This window comes from Oncorhynchus clarkii, unplaced genomic scaffold (assembly GCF_045791955.1).
Source record: "Oncorhynchus clarkii lewisi isolate Uvic-CL-2024 unplaced genomic scaffold, UVic_Ocla_1.0 unplaced_contig_9595_pilon_pilon, whole genome shotgun sequence".
Lineage (NCBI taxonomy): Eukaryota > Metazoa > Chordata > Actinopteri > Salmoniformes > Salmonidae > Oncorhynchus > Oncorhynchus clarkii.
In genome coordinates, this window is record NW_027257925.1 from 4493 (window position 1) to 22500 (window position 18008).

Consider the following 18008-nt stretch of genomic DNA (forward strand, 5'->3'; position numbering starts at 1 on the left):
CTGGTCACATCTCCTGAGGAATAAAACCCTCCTCAGCAGATTTATATCTACTGGTCACATCACCTGAGGAATAAAACCCTCCTCAGCAGATTTATATCTACTGGTCACATCACCTGAGGAATAAAACCCTCCTCAGCAGATTTATATCTACTGGTCACATCACCTGAGGAATAAAACCATCATTTATATCACCTGAGGAATAAAACCATCTCCTGAGGAATAAAACCCTCCTCAGCAGATTTATATCTCATATAAAACGACATATAAAGGGTATCAATGTGTGAATAATTAACATTCAGTTCCACTTTGAAAGACAATATGCTGACCGCAGACTATGCGGCTTCCGCAACCTAAATAGCACCCTATTTCCTATTTAGCGCAGTACTTCTACCCTGTAGGCCCTGGTCAAAAGTAGTGCACTATATAGGGAATAGGGTGCCATTTGGGATTACTCCTGTAAGAGTCAGCAATGGAATTTGCTGCAGAGAGTCACGATAAACTATTAACAGTCCGTAAAGAACAGTAACTGCAGAGGGGAACTATCTCTCCCTACCTCCGTCAGTCCGTGTGTGTGTGTGTGCGGGTGTGTGTGTGTGCGGGTGTGTGGGTGTGTGTGTGCGTGAGAGAGAGAGAGCGAGAAGTTTTCAAGGGGTAAAACTTCAAACACATCTGAATACCTCAGAACCCGGAAACAGCATTTTCTTTTCTACAACTATCAGATGTGTCACCAACACTGCTTGATGTTAACTACTGTTAGGTTGAAACCCATTTCAGCTTGATGTTAACTACTGTTAGGTTGAAACCCATTTCAGCTTGATGTTAACTACGGTTAGGTTGAAACCCATTTCAGCTTGATGTTAACTACTGTTAGGTTGAAACCCATTTCAGCTTGATGTTAACTACTGTTAGGTGAAACCCATTTCAGCTTGATGTTAACTACTGTTAGGTTGAAACCCATTTCAGCTTGATGTTAACTACTTTTAAGCGAAACCCATTTCAGCTTGATGTTAACTACTTTTAAGCGAAACCCATTTCAGCTTGATGTTAACTACTTTTAAGCGAAACCCATTTCAGCTTGATGTTAACTACTGTTAGGCGAAACCCATTTCAGCTTGATGTTAACTACTGTTAGGTGAAACCCATTTCAGCTTGATGTTAACTACTGTTAGGTTGAAACCCATTTCAGCTTGATGTTAACTACTGTTAGGCGAAACCCATTTCAGCTTGATGTTAACTACTGTTAGGCAAAACCCATTTCAGCTTGATGTTAACTACTGTTAAGCGAAACCCATTTCAGCTTGATGTTAACTACTGTTAGGTTGAAACCCATTTCAGCTTGATGTTAAATACAGTTAGGCGAAACCCATTTCAGCTTGATGTTAACTACTGTTAGGCAAAACCCATTTCAGCTTGATGTTAACTACTGTTAGGCAAAACCCATTTCAGCTTGATGTTAACTACTGTTAAGCGAAACCCATTTCAGCTTGATGTTAACTACTGTTAGGCGAAACCCATTTCAGCTTGATGTTAACTACTGTTAGGCGAAACCCATTTCAGCTTGATGTTAACTACTGTTAAGCGAAACCCATTTCAGCTTGATGTTAACTACTGTTAGGTTGAAACCCATTTCAGCTTGATGTTAACTACTGTTAGGTTGAAACCCATTTCAGCTTGATGTTAACTACTGTTAGGCGAAACCCATTTCAGCTTGATGTTAACTACTGTTCGGTTGAAACCCATTTCAGCTTGATGTTAACTACTGTTAGGTTGAAACCCATTTCAGCTTGATGTTAACTACTGTTAGGTTGAAACCCATTTCAGCTTGATGTTAACTACTGTTAGGTTGAAACCCATTTCAGCTTGATGTTAACTACTGTTAGGCGAAACCCATTTCAGCTTGATGTTAACTACTGTTAGGTCGAAACCCATTTCAGCTTGATGTTAACTACTGTTAGGTCGAAACCCATTTCAGCTTGATGTTAACCATTGTTAGGTCGGAACCCATTTCAGCTTGATGTTAACTACTGTTAGGTCAAAACCCATTTCAGCTTGATGTTAACTACTGTTAGGTTGAAACCCATTTCAGCTTGATGTTAACTACTGTTAGGTTGAAACCCATTTCAGCTTGATGTTAACTACTGTTAGGTTGAAACCCATTTCAGCTTGATGTTAACTACTGTTAGGTGAAACCCATTTCAGCTTGATGTTAACTACTGTTAAGCGAAACCCATTTCAGCTTGATGTTAACTACTGTTAGGCGAAACCCATTTCAGCTTGATGTTAACTACTGTTAGGCGAAACCCATTTCAGCTTGATGTTAACTACTGTTAAGCGAAACCCATTTCAGCTTGATGTTAACTACTGTTAGGTTGAAACCCATTTCAGCTTGATGTTAACTACTGTTAGGTTGAAACCCATTTCAGCTTGATGTTAACTACTGTTAGGCGAAACCCATTTCAGCTTGATGTTAACTACTGTTAGGTTGAAACCCATTTCAGCTTGATGTTAACTACTGTTAGGTTGAAACCCATTTCAGCTTGATGTTAACTACTGTTAGGTTGAAACCCATTTCAGCTTGATGTTAACTACTGTTAGGTTGAAACCCATTTCAGCTTGATGTTAACTACTGTTAGGCGAAACCCATTTCAGCTTGATGTTAACTACTGTTAGGTCGAAACCCATTTCAGCTTGATGTTAACTACTGTTAGGTCGAAACCCATTTCAGCTTGATGTTAACCATTGTTAGGTCGGAACCCATTTCAGCTTGATGTTAACTACTGTTAGGTCGAAACCCATTTCAGCTTGATGTTAACTACTGTTAGGTTGAAACCCATTTCAGCTTGATGTTAACTACTGTTAGGCAAAACCCATTTCAGCTTGATGTTAACTACTGTTAGGCAAAACCCATTTCAGCTTGATGTTAACTACTGTTAAGCGAAACCCATTTCAGCTTGATGTTAACTACTGTTAGGCGAAACCCATTTCAGCTTGATGTTAACTACTGTTAGGCGAAACCCATTTCAGCTTGATGTTAACTACTGTTAAGCGAAACCCATTTCAGCTTGATGTTAACTACTGTTAGGTTGAAACCCATTTCAGCTTGATGTTAACTACTGTTAGGTTGAAACCCATTTCAGCTTGATGTTAACTACTGTTAGGCGAAACCCATTTCAGCTTGATGTTAACTACTGTTCGGTTGAAACCCATTTCAGCTTGATGTTAACTACTGTTAGGTTGAAACCCATTTCAGCTTGATGTTAACTACTGTTAGGTTGAAACCCATTTCAGCTTGATGTTAACTACTGTTAGGTTGAAACCCATTTCAGCTTGATGTTAACTACTGTTAGGCGAAACCCATTTCAGCTTGATGTTAACTACTGTTAGGTCGAAACCCATTTCAGCTTGATGTTAACTACTGTTAGGTCGAAACCCATTTCAGCTTGATGTTAACCATTGTTAGGTCGGAACCCATTTCAGCTTGATGTTAACTACTGTTAGGTCAAAACCCATTTCAGCTTGATGTTAACTACTGTTAGGTTGAAACCCATTTCAGCTTGATGTTAACTACTGTTAGGTTGAAACCCATTTCAGCTTGATGTTAACTACTGTTAGGTTGAAACCCATTTCAGCTTGATGTTAACTACTGTTAGGTGAAACCCATTTCAGCTTGATGTTAACTACTGTTAAGCGAAACCCATTTCAGCTTGATGTTAACTACTGTTAGGCGAAACCCATTTCAGCTTGATGTTAACTACTGTTAGGCGAAACCCATTTCAGCTTGATGTTAACTACTGTTAAGCGAAACCCATTTCAGCTTGATGTTAACTACTGTTAGGTTGAAACCCATTTCAGCTTGATGTTAACTACTGTTAGGTTGAAACCCATTTCAGCTTGATGTTAACTACTGTTAGGCGAAACCCATTTCAGCTTGATGTTAACTACTGTTAGGTTGAAACCCATTTCAGCTTGATGTTAACTACTGTTAGGTTGAAACCCATTTCAGCTTGATGTTAACTACTGTTAGGTTGAAACCCATTTCAGCTTGATGTTAACTACTGTTAGGTTGAAACCCATTTCAGCTTGATGTTAACTACTGTTAGGCGAAACCCATTTCAGCTTGATGTTAACTACTGTTAGGTCGAAACCCATTTCAGCTTGATGTTAACTACTGTTAGGTCGAAACCCATTTCAGCTTGATGTTAACCATTGTTAGGTCGGAACCCATTTCAGCTTGATGTTAACTACTGTTAGGTCGAAACCCATTTCAGCTTGATGTTAACTACTGTTAGGTTGAAACCCATTTCAGCTTGATGTTAACTACTGTTAGGTTGAAACCCATTTCAGCTTGATGTTAACTACTGTTAGGTTGAAACCCATTTCAGCTTGATGTTAACTACTGTTAGGTTGAAACCCATTTCAGCTTGATGTTAACTACTGTTAGGTTGAAACCCATTTCAGCTAGATGTTAACTACTGTTAGGTTGAAACCCATTTCAGCTTGATGTTAACTACTGTTAGGCGAAACCCATTTCAGCTTGATGTTAACTACTGTTAGGTCGAAACCCATTTCAGCTTGATGTTAACTACTGTTAGGTCGAAACCCATTTCAGCTTGATGTTAACTACTGTTAGGTCGGAACCCATTTCAGCTTGATGTTAACTACTGTTAGGTTGAAACCCATTTCAGCTTGATGTTAACTACTGTTAGGTTGAAACCCATTTCAGCTTGATGTTAACTACTGTTAGGCGAAACCCATTTCAGCTTGATGTTAACTACTGTTAGGTTGAAACCCATTTCAGCTTGATGTTAACTTGAAACCCATTTCAGCTTGATGTTAACTACTGTTAGGTTGAAACCCATTTCAGCTTGATGTTAACTACTGTTAGGTTGAAACCCATTTCAGCTTGATGTTAACTACTGTTAGGTTGAAACCCATTTCAGCTTGATGTTAACTACTGTTAGGCGAAACCCATTTCAGCTTGATGTTAACTACTGTTAGGTCAAAACCCATTTCAGCTTGATGTTAACTACTGTTAGGTCGAAACCCATTTCAGCTTGATGTTAACTACTGTTAGGTCGGAACCCATTTCAGCTTGATGTTAACTACTGTTAGGTTGAAACCCATTTCAGCTTGATGTTAACTACTGTTAGGTTGAAACCCATTTCAGCTTGATGTTAACTACTGTTAGGTTGAAACCCATTTCAGCTTGATGTTAACTACTGTTAGGTTGAAACCCATTTCAGCTTGATGTTAACTACTGTTAGGCTGAAATCCATATGAGAAATAATCCTGATGTCCTCAGATCTGACAGCGCCTCTCTAGGGACTAATCTATAGATGAACATGACTGAATGACTGGTGTTAACCCAGGGGGCATGGAAACAACAACCAAGATAAAACATTGATGAGCCTAGAAAGAAGAAGATAAATCCTGCTGTTTATGGTCAAAGGGAACAGAGAAATCCTGTTGTTTCTGATCAAAGAGAACAGATAAATCCTGTTGTTTCTGATCAAAGAGAACAGATAAATCCTGTTGTTTCTGATTAAAGAGAACAGAGAAATCCTGTTGTTTCTGGTCAAAGGGAACAGATAAATCCTGTTGTTTCTGATTAAAGAGAACAGAGAAATCCTGTTGTTTCTGATTAAAGAGAACAGAGAAATCCTGTTGTTTCTGGTCAAAGGGAACAGAGAAATCCTGTTGTTTCTGATCAAAGAGAACAGAGAAATCCTGTTGTTTCTGATTAAAGAGAACAGATAAATCCTGTTGTTTCTGGTCAAAGAGAACAGAGAAATCCTGTTGTTTCTGATTAAAGAGAACAGAGAAATCTTGTTGTTTCTGATCAAAGAGAACAGAGAAATCCTGCTGTTTCTGGTCAAAGAGAACAGAGAAATCCTGTTGTTTCTGATCAAAGAGAACAGAGAAACCCTGCTGTTTCTGATCATCAAAGAGAACAGAGAAACCCTGCTGTTTCTGATCAAAGAGAACAGAGAAATCCTGTTGTTTCTGATTAAAGAGAACAGAGAAATCTTGTTGTTTCTGATCAAAGAGAACAGAGAAACCCTGCTGTTTCTGGTCAAAGAGAACAGAGAAACCCTGCTGTTTCTGATCAAAGAGAACAGAGAAACCCTGCTGTTTCTGATTTAAGAGAACAGAGAAATCCTGTTGTTTCTGATTTAAGGGAACAGAGAAACCCTGTTGTTTCTGATTTAAGAGAACAGAGAAACCCTGTTGTTTCTGATCATCAAAGAGAACAGAGAAACCCTGTTGTTTCTGATCATCAAAGAGAACAGAGAAACCCTGTTGTTTCTGATCAAAGGGAACATTTCCATTAGGGAACGTCTACTTTGTGAAGTGCGTGTGAGCAATAACTAAATTCTCCTTTGCACTCCTTCTAAACAATGTCATTTTTAAAAAACTTTGTCAAAGAGTAAAGTCAACTAAACGTAGTCCACTCTGTTCATAACAGATTCTAGTTTTGGGAGCAGAAAACTGTATCGAGATTAAATGTTTCATCAATGAAAAAAATGAAACAGAATGTCGGCTAAAATCCATCTCGCTCCATCTTTCCCCTCCGCCGGCCAATGGGCTTCCTCTCATCACCATATTTGGTTGTGAGTGGAAAAGCCAATCGAATGCTTCTCATTTATTCATCCTGTGAAATATCTGTGTGTAAAATCTGGCATTTGATGAACAAATATACTGAGACTTGCAAACATCCCAAGATTAAATGTAACGAGTAGAGATAGTGGGTGGCCAAATACAACCTAGCAGTAGAAGACTATCACATTGTAATCTATTCCCCTACGAAGTTTATTGTTACAAGGTTTCAAACCTAGTTCCACTTTAGGTAACCTAAGGCTGGAAACGCTGTTTCAATAACACAGATGGGAGCTTCAATCAGTCTGCAGAGTAAAAAACAACAACACCTTCTGTTGAATATAGTCTTTGACCTCTAGCACCTGCTCTAAACCACAGGATGTATGTACGTAACCTTTGACCTCTAGCACCTGCTCTAAACTACAGGATGTATGTACGTAACCTTTGACCTCTAGCACCTGCTCTAAACCACAGGATGTATGTACGTAACCTTTGACCTCCAGCACCTGCTCTAAACCACAGGATGTATGTACGTAACCTTTGACCTCCAGCACCTGCTCTAAACCACAGGATGTATGTACGTAACCTTTGACCTCCAGCACCTGCTCTAAACCACAGGATGTATGTACGTAACCTTTGACCTCCAGCACCTGCTCTAAACCACAGGATGTATGTACGTAACCTTTGACCTCCAGCACCTGCTCTAAACCACAGGATGTATGTACGTAACCTTTGACCTCCAGCACCTGCTCTAAACCACAGGATGTATGTACGTAACCTTTGACCTCTAGCACTTGCTCTAAACCACAGGATGTATGTACGTAACCTTTGACCTCTAGCACCTGCTCTAAACCACAGGATGTATGTACGTAACCTTTGACCTCCAGCACCTGCTCTAAACCACAGGATGTATGTACGTAACCTTTGACCTCCAGCACCTGCTCTAAACCACAGGATGTATGTACGTAACCTTTGACCTCTAGCACTTGCTCTAAACCACAGGATGTATGTACGTAACCTTTGACCTCTAGCACCTGCTCTAAACCACAGGATGTATGTACGTAACCTTTGACCTCCAGCACCTGCTCTAAACCACAGGATGTATGTACGTAACCTTTGACCTCTAGCACTTGCTCTAAACCACAGGATGTATGTACGTAACCTTTGACCTCTAGCACCTGCTCTAAACCACAGGATGTATGTACGTAACCTTTGACCTCCAGCACCTGCTCTAAACCACAGGATGTATGTACGGACCCTTTGCCTATATAGAACATGATGCCTCTAATGTGCCATTTAACAGACTTTTATCCAAAGCGACTTATTGTGCAAACATTTGTTTTATGTATAGGTGGCTCCAGGAATTAAACCCCCTATCCTGGCGTTGCAAGAGCCATGCTCTACCAACTGAGCTCCAGAGGACCATACAAACCTCACTAACCTCTTATGGGGGTGGGTGGCGTCTGTATCCCAGGATCGTCTCTTGATCCTGGGCAGGTCAGAGTTGAGGAGGGCCTCTCCGTCCGGGACACTTCCTGGTTCAGACAGCACGGCCGGCGAGGGGGCGGGGCTTAAGGCGAAGGGGACGGGACAAGGTTCCTTGGAGCAGGTGGTCTGGGTCTCGTAGCGAATCAGACGAGACTGCAGCCGGACGAAGCCCTGGTCCCGGTCCAAGGCCTTGTGTCCCTGCTCGTCCAGACAGAACCTGGGTAGGGTCAAGAAATGAGTGATTCAAAACATAGACCAGTCTGGCGAAATATATAGCCAATAAGGTAGTAGTTAATCATAGATAAAAAACTGAGATCAGGACTAAATTAGCATCAGAACGAGATGGGTCTCTCTCATGAGTCGGCAGAACTTGTCCAGAGAGAAGAAGAGCTGACTGTGAGCCAGGACACAGAGACAGAGGGGTCAGACAGTGAGCCAGGACACAGATACAGAGGGGGTCAGACAGTGAGCCAGGACACAGATACAGAGGGGGTCAGACAGTGAGCCAGGACACAGAGACAGAGGGGTCAGACAGTGAGCCAGGACACAGAGACAGAGGGGTCAGACAGTGAGCCAGGACACAGATACAGAGGGGGTCAGACAGTGAGCCAGGACACAGAGACATAGGGGGTTAGTCTGGACCAGGGAGAAGAGAGAGCTTAGTGATTCAACACAGAGACAGGTCTGGACCAGGGAGAAGAGAGAGCTTAGTGATTCAACACAGAGACAGGTCTGGACCAGGGAGAAGAGAGAGCTTAGTGATTCAACACAGAGACAGGTCTAGACCAGGGAGAAGAAAGAGCTTAGTGATTCAACACAGAGACAGGTCTGGACCAGGGAGAAGAGAGAGCTTAGTGATTCAACACAGAGACAGGTCTGGACCAGGGAGAAGAGAGAGCTTAGTGATTCAACACAGAGACAGGTCTGGACCAGGGAGAAGAGAGAGCTTAGTGATTCAACACAGAGACAGGTCTGGACCAGGGAGATACAGTACTCTACCCTAAGAGGTGGATAGGTTCCTGTCGTCAGGCCCTCAGTACTCTACCCTAAGAGGTGGATAGGTTCCTGTCGTCAGGCCCTCAGTACTCTACCCTAAGAGGTGGATAGGTTCCTGTCGTCAGGCCCTCAGTACTCTACCCTAAGAGGTGGATAGGTTCCTGTCGTCAGGCCCTCAGTACTCTACCCTAAGAGGTGGATAGGTTCCTGTCGTCAGGCCCTCAGTACTCTACCCTAAGAGGTGGATAGGTTCCTGTCGTCAGGCCCTCAGTACTCTACCCTAAGAGGTGGATAGGTTCATGTGGTCAGGCCCTCAGTACTCTACCCTAAGAGGTGGATAGGTTCCTGTCGTCAGGCCCTCAGTACTCTACCCTAAGAGGTGGATAGGTTCCTGTCGTCAGGCCCTCAGTACTCTACCCTAAGAGGTGGATAGGTTCATGTCGTCAGGCCCTCAGTACTCTACCCTAAGAGGTGGATAGGTTCCTGTCGTCAGGCCCTCAGTACTCTACCCTAAGAGGTGGATAGGTTCATGTGGTCAGGCCCTCAGTACTCTACCCTAAGAGGTGGATAGGTTCCTGTCGTCAGGCCCTCAGTACTCTACCCTAAGAGGTGGATAGGTTCCTGTCGTCAGGCCCTCAGTACTCTACCCTAAGAGGTGGATAGGTTCCTGTCGTCAGGCCCTCAGTACTCTACCCTAAGAGGCGGATAGGTTCATGTGGTCAGGCCCTCAGTACTCTAACCTAAGAGGTGGATAGGTTCATGTGTCGATTAGGGCGGCGGTTAGAGAGTCGGGTCAGTAACCGAAAGGTTGCTGGATGGAAATCACCGAGCTGACAAGGTACAAATCTGTCGCTCTGCCCCTGAACAAGGCAGTTAACCCACTGTTCCCTGGTAGGCCGTCATTGTAAATAAGAATTTGTTCTTAACTGACTTGCCTAGTTAAATAAACGTTAAATTAAAAAATAAAGATTAACCTATGGTAGTGGTAGTGTCCTGTATGTATAGTCCATGGTAGTGTCCTGTATGTATAGTCCATGGTAGTGTCCTGTATGTATAAAGACACCTACTCTAGTCCATGGTAGTGTCCTGTATGTATAGTCCACGGTAGGGTCCTGTATGTATAGTCCACGGTAGTGTCCTGTATGTATAGTCCATGGTAGGTTCCTGTATGTATAGTCCATGGTAGGTTCCTGTATGTATAGTCCATGGTAGGGTCCTGTATGTATAGCCCATGGTAGGGTCCTGTATGTATAGTCCATGGTAGGGTCCTGTATGTATAGTCCATGGTAGGGTCCTGTATGTATAGTCCATGGTAGGGTCCTGTATGTATAGTCCATGGTAGGGTCCTGTATGTATAGTCCATGGTAGTGTCCTGTATGTATGAAGACACCTACTCTAGTCCATGGTAGTGTCCTGTATGTATAGTCCATGGTAGTGTCCTGTATGTATAGTCCATGGTAGGGTCCTGTATGTATAGTCCATGGTAGTGTCCTGTATGTATGAAGACACCTACTCTAGTCCATGGTAGTGTCCTGTATGTATAGTCCATGGTAGTGTCCTGTATGTATAGTTCATGGTAGTGTCCTGTATGTATAGTCCATGGTAGTGTCCTGTATGAATAAAGACACCTACTCTAGTCCATGGTAGTGTCCTGTATGTATAGTCCATGGTAGTGTCCTGTATGAATAAAGACACCTACTCTAGTCCATGGTAGTGTCCTGTATGTATAGTCCATGGTAGTGTCCTGTATGTATAGTTCATGGTAGTGTCCTGTATGTATAGTTCATGGTAGTGTCCTGTATGTATAGTTCATGGTAGTGTCCTGTATGTATAGTCCATGGTAGTGTCCTGTATGTGTAAAGACACCTACTCTAGTCCATGGTAGTGGGAGCTGGCTGCTTGGCTGAAGGGGATCTGGGTCACTTTCCTGGGGGTCAAGTCTGGAGACATCTGGAATGTATTTCCCCTGGAAACACACAGAGACACATTATTGTACAGGAGCTGTGGAGAAGAACACACAGTACTGCGGAGAAGAACACACAGTACTGCGGTGAAGAACACACACTACTGCAGTGAAGAACACACCGTACTGCAGAGAAGAACACACAGTACTGCAGTGAAGAACACACCGTACTGCAGAGAAGAACACACCGTACTGCAGAGAAGAACACACAGTACTGCAGAGAAGAACACACAGTACTGCAGAGAAGAACACACAGTACTGCAGCGAAGAACACACAGTACCGCAGCGAAGAACACACAGTACCGCAGCGAAGAACACACAGTACTGCAGAGAAGAACACACCGTACTGCAGAGAAGAACACACAGTACCGCAGCGAAGAACACACAGTACTGCAGAGAAGAACACACCGTACTGCAGCGAAGAACACACAGTACCGCAGCGAAGAACACACAGTACTGCAGCGAAGAACACACAGTACTGCAGAGAAGAACACACCGTACTGCAGAGAAGAACACACAGTACTGCAGAGAAGAACACACAGTACCGCAGTGAAGAACACACCGTACTGCAGAGAAGAACACACAGTACTGCAGAGAAGAACACACACTACTGCAGAGAAGAACACACAGTACTGCAGAGAAGAACACACAGTACTGCAGAGAAGAACACACAGTACTGCGGAGAAGAACACACAGTACTGCAGCGAAGAACACACAGTACTGCAGAGAAGAACACACCGTACTGCAGAGAAGAACACACCGTACTGCAGAGAAGAACACACAGTACTGCAGAGAAGAACACACACTACTGCAGAGAAGAACACACAGTACTGCAGAGAAGAACACACAGTACTGCAGCGATCTGAAGTGAAAGTAAACTCTCCTGTCCTCTGCACCCAAACTGATGAAGTGTGTAAAACAACTTCCTAATGAACTGACAGCTTGAATGTCTAGAACGCTTCTTAATTGAGTTTCTTTTAATGAACATAAATTACTAATTACTAATATTCTTCTCTGCCTTCTGTAAGAGCACTGTCCGATAAAGGCTCTTTATAAATCAGAGGAATTCAATTAGGCGAAAACCTCTTGATTCGAATGCATATCAGAGGTAGACAGCCACATGAAATCATCGTCGCTACATGGTGTCTGAAACATCCTAACTGAATGGTTGTCTGCTGAATGGAGTGGTTTCTCCTCGGGGGAAGAGAAAGTTACAAACAGATGATTCAACATGTTGACGCCACCTTTTTTTTTGGGGGGGGGGGGGGCATTCCAGTTTCAGACGGTGACAAAACTGATTTGTCCAGAGTCACACTGAAGCGCCAGAACACATTTCTACATCCATATTAGAAGCCTGAAATTTAATTTCATAGACTTTAGTCAGATTGGCGGGGGTCAGTCAGATTGAGGGGGGGGGGGGGCAGACAGATTGAGGGGGGGGGGGGGGGGGGGCAGACAGATTGGGAGGGGGAGGGGGGGTCAGACAGACTGGGGGGGGTCAGTCAGATTGAGGGGGGGGGGAGGCTGGGGGGGAGGGGGGGGGGGTGTCAGACATATTGGGGGGGGGGGGGGGTCAGACAGATTGGGAGGGGGGGGGGGTCAGACAGACTGGGGGGGAGGGGGGGGGGTGTCAGACATATTGGGGGGGGGGGGTCAGACAGATGAGTTACCCTAGTCTCCAGACTAATAGAGTTACCCTAGTCTCCAGACGTCTCCAGACTAACAGAGTTACCCTAGTCTCCAGACTAACAGAGTTACTCTAGTCTCTGGACTAACAGAGTTACCCTAGTCTCTGGACTAATAGAGGCTGCAGTTCTCCGGTGGGCAGGCCGTCTGGTGTGAAGTGTCTAAGCAGCTCTTTGGCATCCAGCAAGGCTGAGGTGGTTCTCTGGCCCTGGACGTCTTTAGGCCCCAGCAGACAGTCAGATGAGCTGCCAGACAGCAGACCAAACCTGTGAAGGGAGGAGACCAAAGATGAGACGGTTAAATTAGTCACGTGTGAGGAACCAAAGATACCGTCGGTCTCTCTATTCCCATAAGCCACCTTGCTTGCTTATTGTTGACGGAAGAGAGATGTGTGTACCGATGTGAAGAGCATTATTCGAGTTTACCTCAGCTTCTGACGAGTCCTCTGGAGGTTCTCATAGTTCTGCAGAACACTTCTCTCTGGCCAATCAGCATGTTGGGAGTGTTTAATGAACTCTACATTGGAATGGGGAAAGAGTCATTTTTGTTTTATCAGTCAAGGTTTCTAGAAGGAGTCCGTTTTAGAGATGGCAAATACAGTGTGTTCAGAAAGTGTTCAGACCCCTTGACTTTTTCCACATTTTGTTACGTTACAGCCTCATTCTATTTTTTTTAATTTTTTTTATCAATACCCAATAATGACAAAGCGAAAACAAGTAAAGTTTTTTTTTGTGCCAAATGTATAAAAAATATAAAAAATAAAAAACAGAAATACCTTACAAGTATTCAGACCCTTTGCTATGAGACTTCGAAATTGAGTTCAGGTGCATCCTGTTTCCATTGATCATCCTTGAGATGTTTCTACAACTTGATTGGAGTCCACTTGTGTTAAATTCAATTGATTGGACATCATTTGGAAAGGCACACAGCTATCTATATAAAGGTCCTACAGTTGACAGTGCATGTCAGAGCAAAAACCAAGCCATGAGGTCAAAGGAATTGTCTGTAGAGCTCCGAGACAGGATTGTGTCGAGGCACAAATCTGAGGAAGGGTACCAAAACATTTCTGCAGCATTGAAGGCCCCCAAGAACACCATGGCCTCCATCACTCTTAAATGGAAGAAGTTCGGAAGCACCAAGACTCTTCCTAGAGCTGGCCACCCGGCCAAAATGAGCAAGGGCCTTGGTCAGGGAGGTGACCAAGAACCCAATGGTCTCTCTGACAGAGCTTCAGAGTTTCTCTGTGGAGATGGGAGAATCTTTCATAAGGACAACCATCTCCGCAGCACTCCCCCAATCAAGCCTTTATAATAGTGTGGCCAAAAGGCACCTAAATGACTCTCAAACCATGAGAAACAAGATTCTCTGGTCTGATGAAAACCAAGATTGAACTCTTTGGCCTGAATGCAAAACCTCACGTCTGGAGGAAACCTGTCACCATCCCTACAGTGAAGCATGGTGGTGGCAGCATCATGCAGTGGGGATGTTTTTCAGCGGCAGGGACTGGGAGACTAGTTAGGATCGAGGGATAGATGAACAGAGCAAAGTACAGAGAGATTCTTGATGAAAATCTGCTCAAGAGAGCTCAGGACCTCAGACTGGGGGGGAAGGTTCACCTTCCAACAGGACAACGACCCTAAGCACACAGCCAAGACAATGCAGGAGTGGCTTCGGGACAAGTCTCAGAGTTTCCTTGAATGGCCCAGCCAGAGCCCAGACTTTAACCTGATCGAACATCTCTGGAGAGACCTGAAAATAGCTGTGCAGCGACACTCCCCATCCAACCTGACAGAGCTTGAGAGGATCTGCAGAGAAGAATGGGAGAAACTCCCCAAATACAGGTGTGCCAAGCTTGTAGCGTCATACCCAATAAGACTCAAGGCTGTAATCGCTGTCAAAGGTGCTTCAACAAAGTACTGAGTTAAGGGTCTGAATACTTACGTAAATGTGATATCTGTTTTTTTGTGTGTGTTTTTTAAAATAAATTAGCAAACATTTCTAAAAAAAACTTTTTGCTTTGTCATTGTGGGTTATTGTGTACAGATTGATGAGGGGAAAAAACTATTGAATCCATTTTAGAATAAGGCTGTAACGTAACAAAATGTGGAAAAAGTTAAGTGGTCTGAATACTTCCTGAACGCACTGTAAAAGTTAATGAGCTGTGTTACGGGGAGTAAGGAGGGACTGGAACAGCAGAATACCTGTAGTCTTCGTAGTGAGGTTCACCTCCTCTGCTCCACAGGGCTCAACTCGGGGCAGACTGGAGTCTTTAGGCAAGGTAGAGGCTTTAGGCAGGGTAGAGTCATGCATCTTGAGGTACTGTTCTCTGGCCAGGCTGAGCAAGATCTTCAGGTCATTGACTGGTATTGAAGCTGGCTTCTCTGCCTCTTCTCTACGTCCTATTCAATATGGAATAACGAGAGTAAGTAGTCAGTACGTAGCCTTGTCCGAGCAAGGATGGCCCATAAGGGCTGGAGACTCAGGTTTCTGTAGCGTGAGGCTGCTTCATGTTATTGGATGTTGAATACTGGAGGAACCACCTACCTGTCTGGCTACGATACAGACGGACTTTAATACTGGAGGAAACACCTACCTGTCTGGCTACGATACAGAGTGACTTTAATACTGGAGGAACCACCTACCTGTCTGGCTGCGATACAGACTGGCTTTAATACTGGAGGAACCACCTACCTGTCTGGCTGCGATACAGACTGACTTTAATACTGGAGGAACCACCTACCTGTCTGGCTACGATACAGAGTGACTTTAATACTGGAGGAACCACATACCTGTCTGGCTGCGATACAGACTGACTTTAATACTGGAGGAACCACCTACCTGTCTGGCTGCTACACAGACTGACTTTAATATTGGAGGAACCACCTACCTGTCTGGCTGCGATACAGACTGACTTTAATACTGGAGGAACCACCTACCTGTCTGGCTGCTACACAGACTGACTTTAATACTGGAGGAACCACCTACCTGTCTGGCTGCTACACAGACTGACTTTAATACTGGAGGAACCACCTACCTGTCTGGCTGCGATACAGACTGACTTTAATACTGGAGGAACCACCTACCTGTCTGGCTACGATACAGACTGACTTTAATACTGGAGGAACCACCTACCTGTCTGGCTGCTACACAGACTTTAATACTGGAGGAACCACCTACCTGTCTGGCTACGATACAGACTGACTTTAATACTGGAGGAACCACCTACCTGTCTGGCTGCTACACAGACTGACTTTAATACTGGAGGAACCACCTACCTGTCTGGCTACGATACAGACTGACTTTAATACTGGAGGAACCACCTACCTGTCTGGCTGCTACACATACTGACTTGCTTTATTAAACTATGCTAGATATGCTTTTTTTGTCAAATAGAATGTTCTCAATAAAATAGCTGATTAAATAAACTGCAATTAAAAAATACATTAACTAGGCTCTATTTGGTGGCAATAAAGCTCACTGCAAATGGAAAGAGTGTGCCGAGTACAGACATTTTAATATATATTCTGCGTTAGACATGATTCCGCTTGAAAAATCTTTTTTAAATTTTTTTTTATCTCAACGAGACTTACCTGGCTAAATAAAGGATGAATAAGATATGATGTTGTACTTACTCAGGCACTCCTTTAGGACCAGAGTCTGCACCTCGGCCAACTTCCTCTCCCTCTGTAGCAGCTGGTCTCCATGGAGACAGGGCAGGGAGCGCAGCCAGTCTGTAGTGGTGGAACCTGGGAGAAGAGACCCAAGTGGACTCTGCTTTATCAATCAATTGGCTGAAACCTTCTCAATAACGTCAGAGAAAAGAGAAACCCGCACACTGCTCTCGCTAGTATCACTTATTTTTATTAAAGGCCCACTGCAGTCAAAATTCAGTTTTTCCTGTGTTTTGTATGATATTGTACAACAGCTGATGAAAGTAACACTGTACAAAAGTGTGACGTGAGATCTGTGATATTTCCTGATAGAAGCTGGTTGAAAATACAATCTACACAGGACCTTCTAAATCAACAGGTTTTGGGTAGAGTTTAATAAGGTTGAATGAAATAAGTGACATTAGTAAGAGCAGTGTTCAGGTTTCTCTTTCCCCCCCCCCTGAAGTAATCACATTATTCACACGTGAAACAACATAACTCAGACGTGGGAGTTCTTTTTAGGATGTTTAATAACCTGGTAACGTGGCTTATGAGTTCAAATGAAGTTCATATGAATGGGACAACACAAACGCTATCAAAGGAGACAGGGGAGTTTAATTCAAGCACACTGCATTAAGGAGACAGGGGAGTTTAATACAAGTACACTGCATTAAGGAGACAGGGGAGTTTAATACAAGTACACTGCATTAAGGAGACAGGGGAGTTTAATACAAGTACACTGCATTAAGGAGACAGGGGAGTTTAATACAAGCACACTGCATTAAGGAGACAGGGGAGTTTAATACAAGTACACTGCATTAAGGAGACAGGGGAGTTTAATACAAGCACACTGCATTAAGGAGACAAGGGGAGTTTAATACAAGTACACTGCATTAAGGAGACAGGGGAGTTTAATACAAGCACACTGCATTAAGGAGACAAGGGAGTTTAATACAAGCACACTGCATTAAGGAGACAGGGGAGATTAATACAAGCACACTGCATTAAGGAGACAGGGGAGTTTAATACAAGCACACTGCATTAAGGAGACAGGGGAGTTTAATACAAGTACACTGCATTAAGGAGACAGGGGAGTTTAATACAAGCACACTGCATTAAGGAGACAAGGGGAGTTTAATACAAGCACACTGCATTAAGGAGACAGGGGAGTTTAATACAAGCACACTGCATTAAGGGGACAGGGGAGTTTAATACAAGCACACTGCATTAAGGAGACAGGGGAGTTTAATACAAGTACACTGCATTAAGGAGACAGGGGAGTTTAATACAAGCACACTGCATTAAGGAGACAGGGGAGTTTAATACAAGCACACTGCATTAAGGAGACAAGGGGAGTTTAATACAAGCACACTGCATTAAGGAGACAGGGGAGTTTAATACAAGCACACTGCATTAAGGAGACAGAGGAGTTTAATACAAGCACACTGCATTAAGGAGACAGGGGAGTTTAATACAAGCACACTGCATTAAGGAGACAGGGGAGTTTAATACAAGCACACTGCATTAAGGAGACAAGGGGAGTTTAATACAAGTACACTGCATTAAGGAGACAGGGGAGTTTAATACAAGCACACTGCATTAAGGAGACAGGGGAGTTTAATACAAGC

At 43.5% G+C, this 18008-nt stretch overlaps 1 protein-coding gene across 1 annotated transcript in view; it reads right to left on the reverse strand.

The window, feature by feature from the left end:
• Nucleotides 1–7034: 7034 nt before the first annotated feature.
• Nucleotides 7035–18008, reverse strand: part of LOC139393662 (mdm2-binding protein-like) — a gene marked incomplete at its 3' end in the record, with an annotated part of 33447 nt that continues 22473 nt past the window's right edge. Inside the window, exons 13-19 of the mRNA XM_071142004.1 lie at nt 16363–16476; nt 14932–15129; nt 13156–13246; nt 12829–12996; nt 10952–11047; nt 8039–8302; nt 7035–7881 (exon numbers count right to left, since the gene is read on the reverse strand). Coding sequence (XP_070998105.1) covers nt 7035–7881; nt 8039–8302; nt 10952–11047; nt 12829–12996; nt 13156–13246; nt 14932–15129; nt 16363–16476 — 1778 coding nt within the window. The remainder of the gene's footprint in view (nt 7882–8038; nt 8303–10951; nt 11048–12828; nt 12997–13155; nt 13247–14931; nt 15130–16362; nt 16477–18008) is intronic.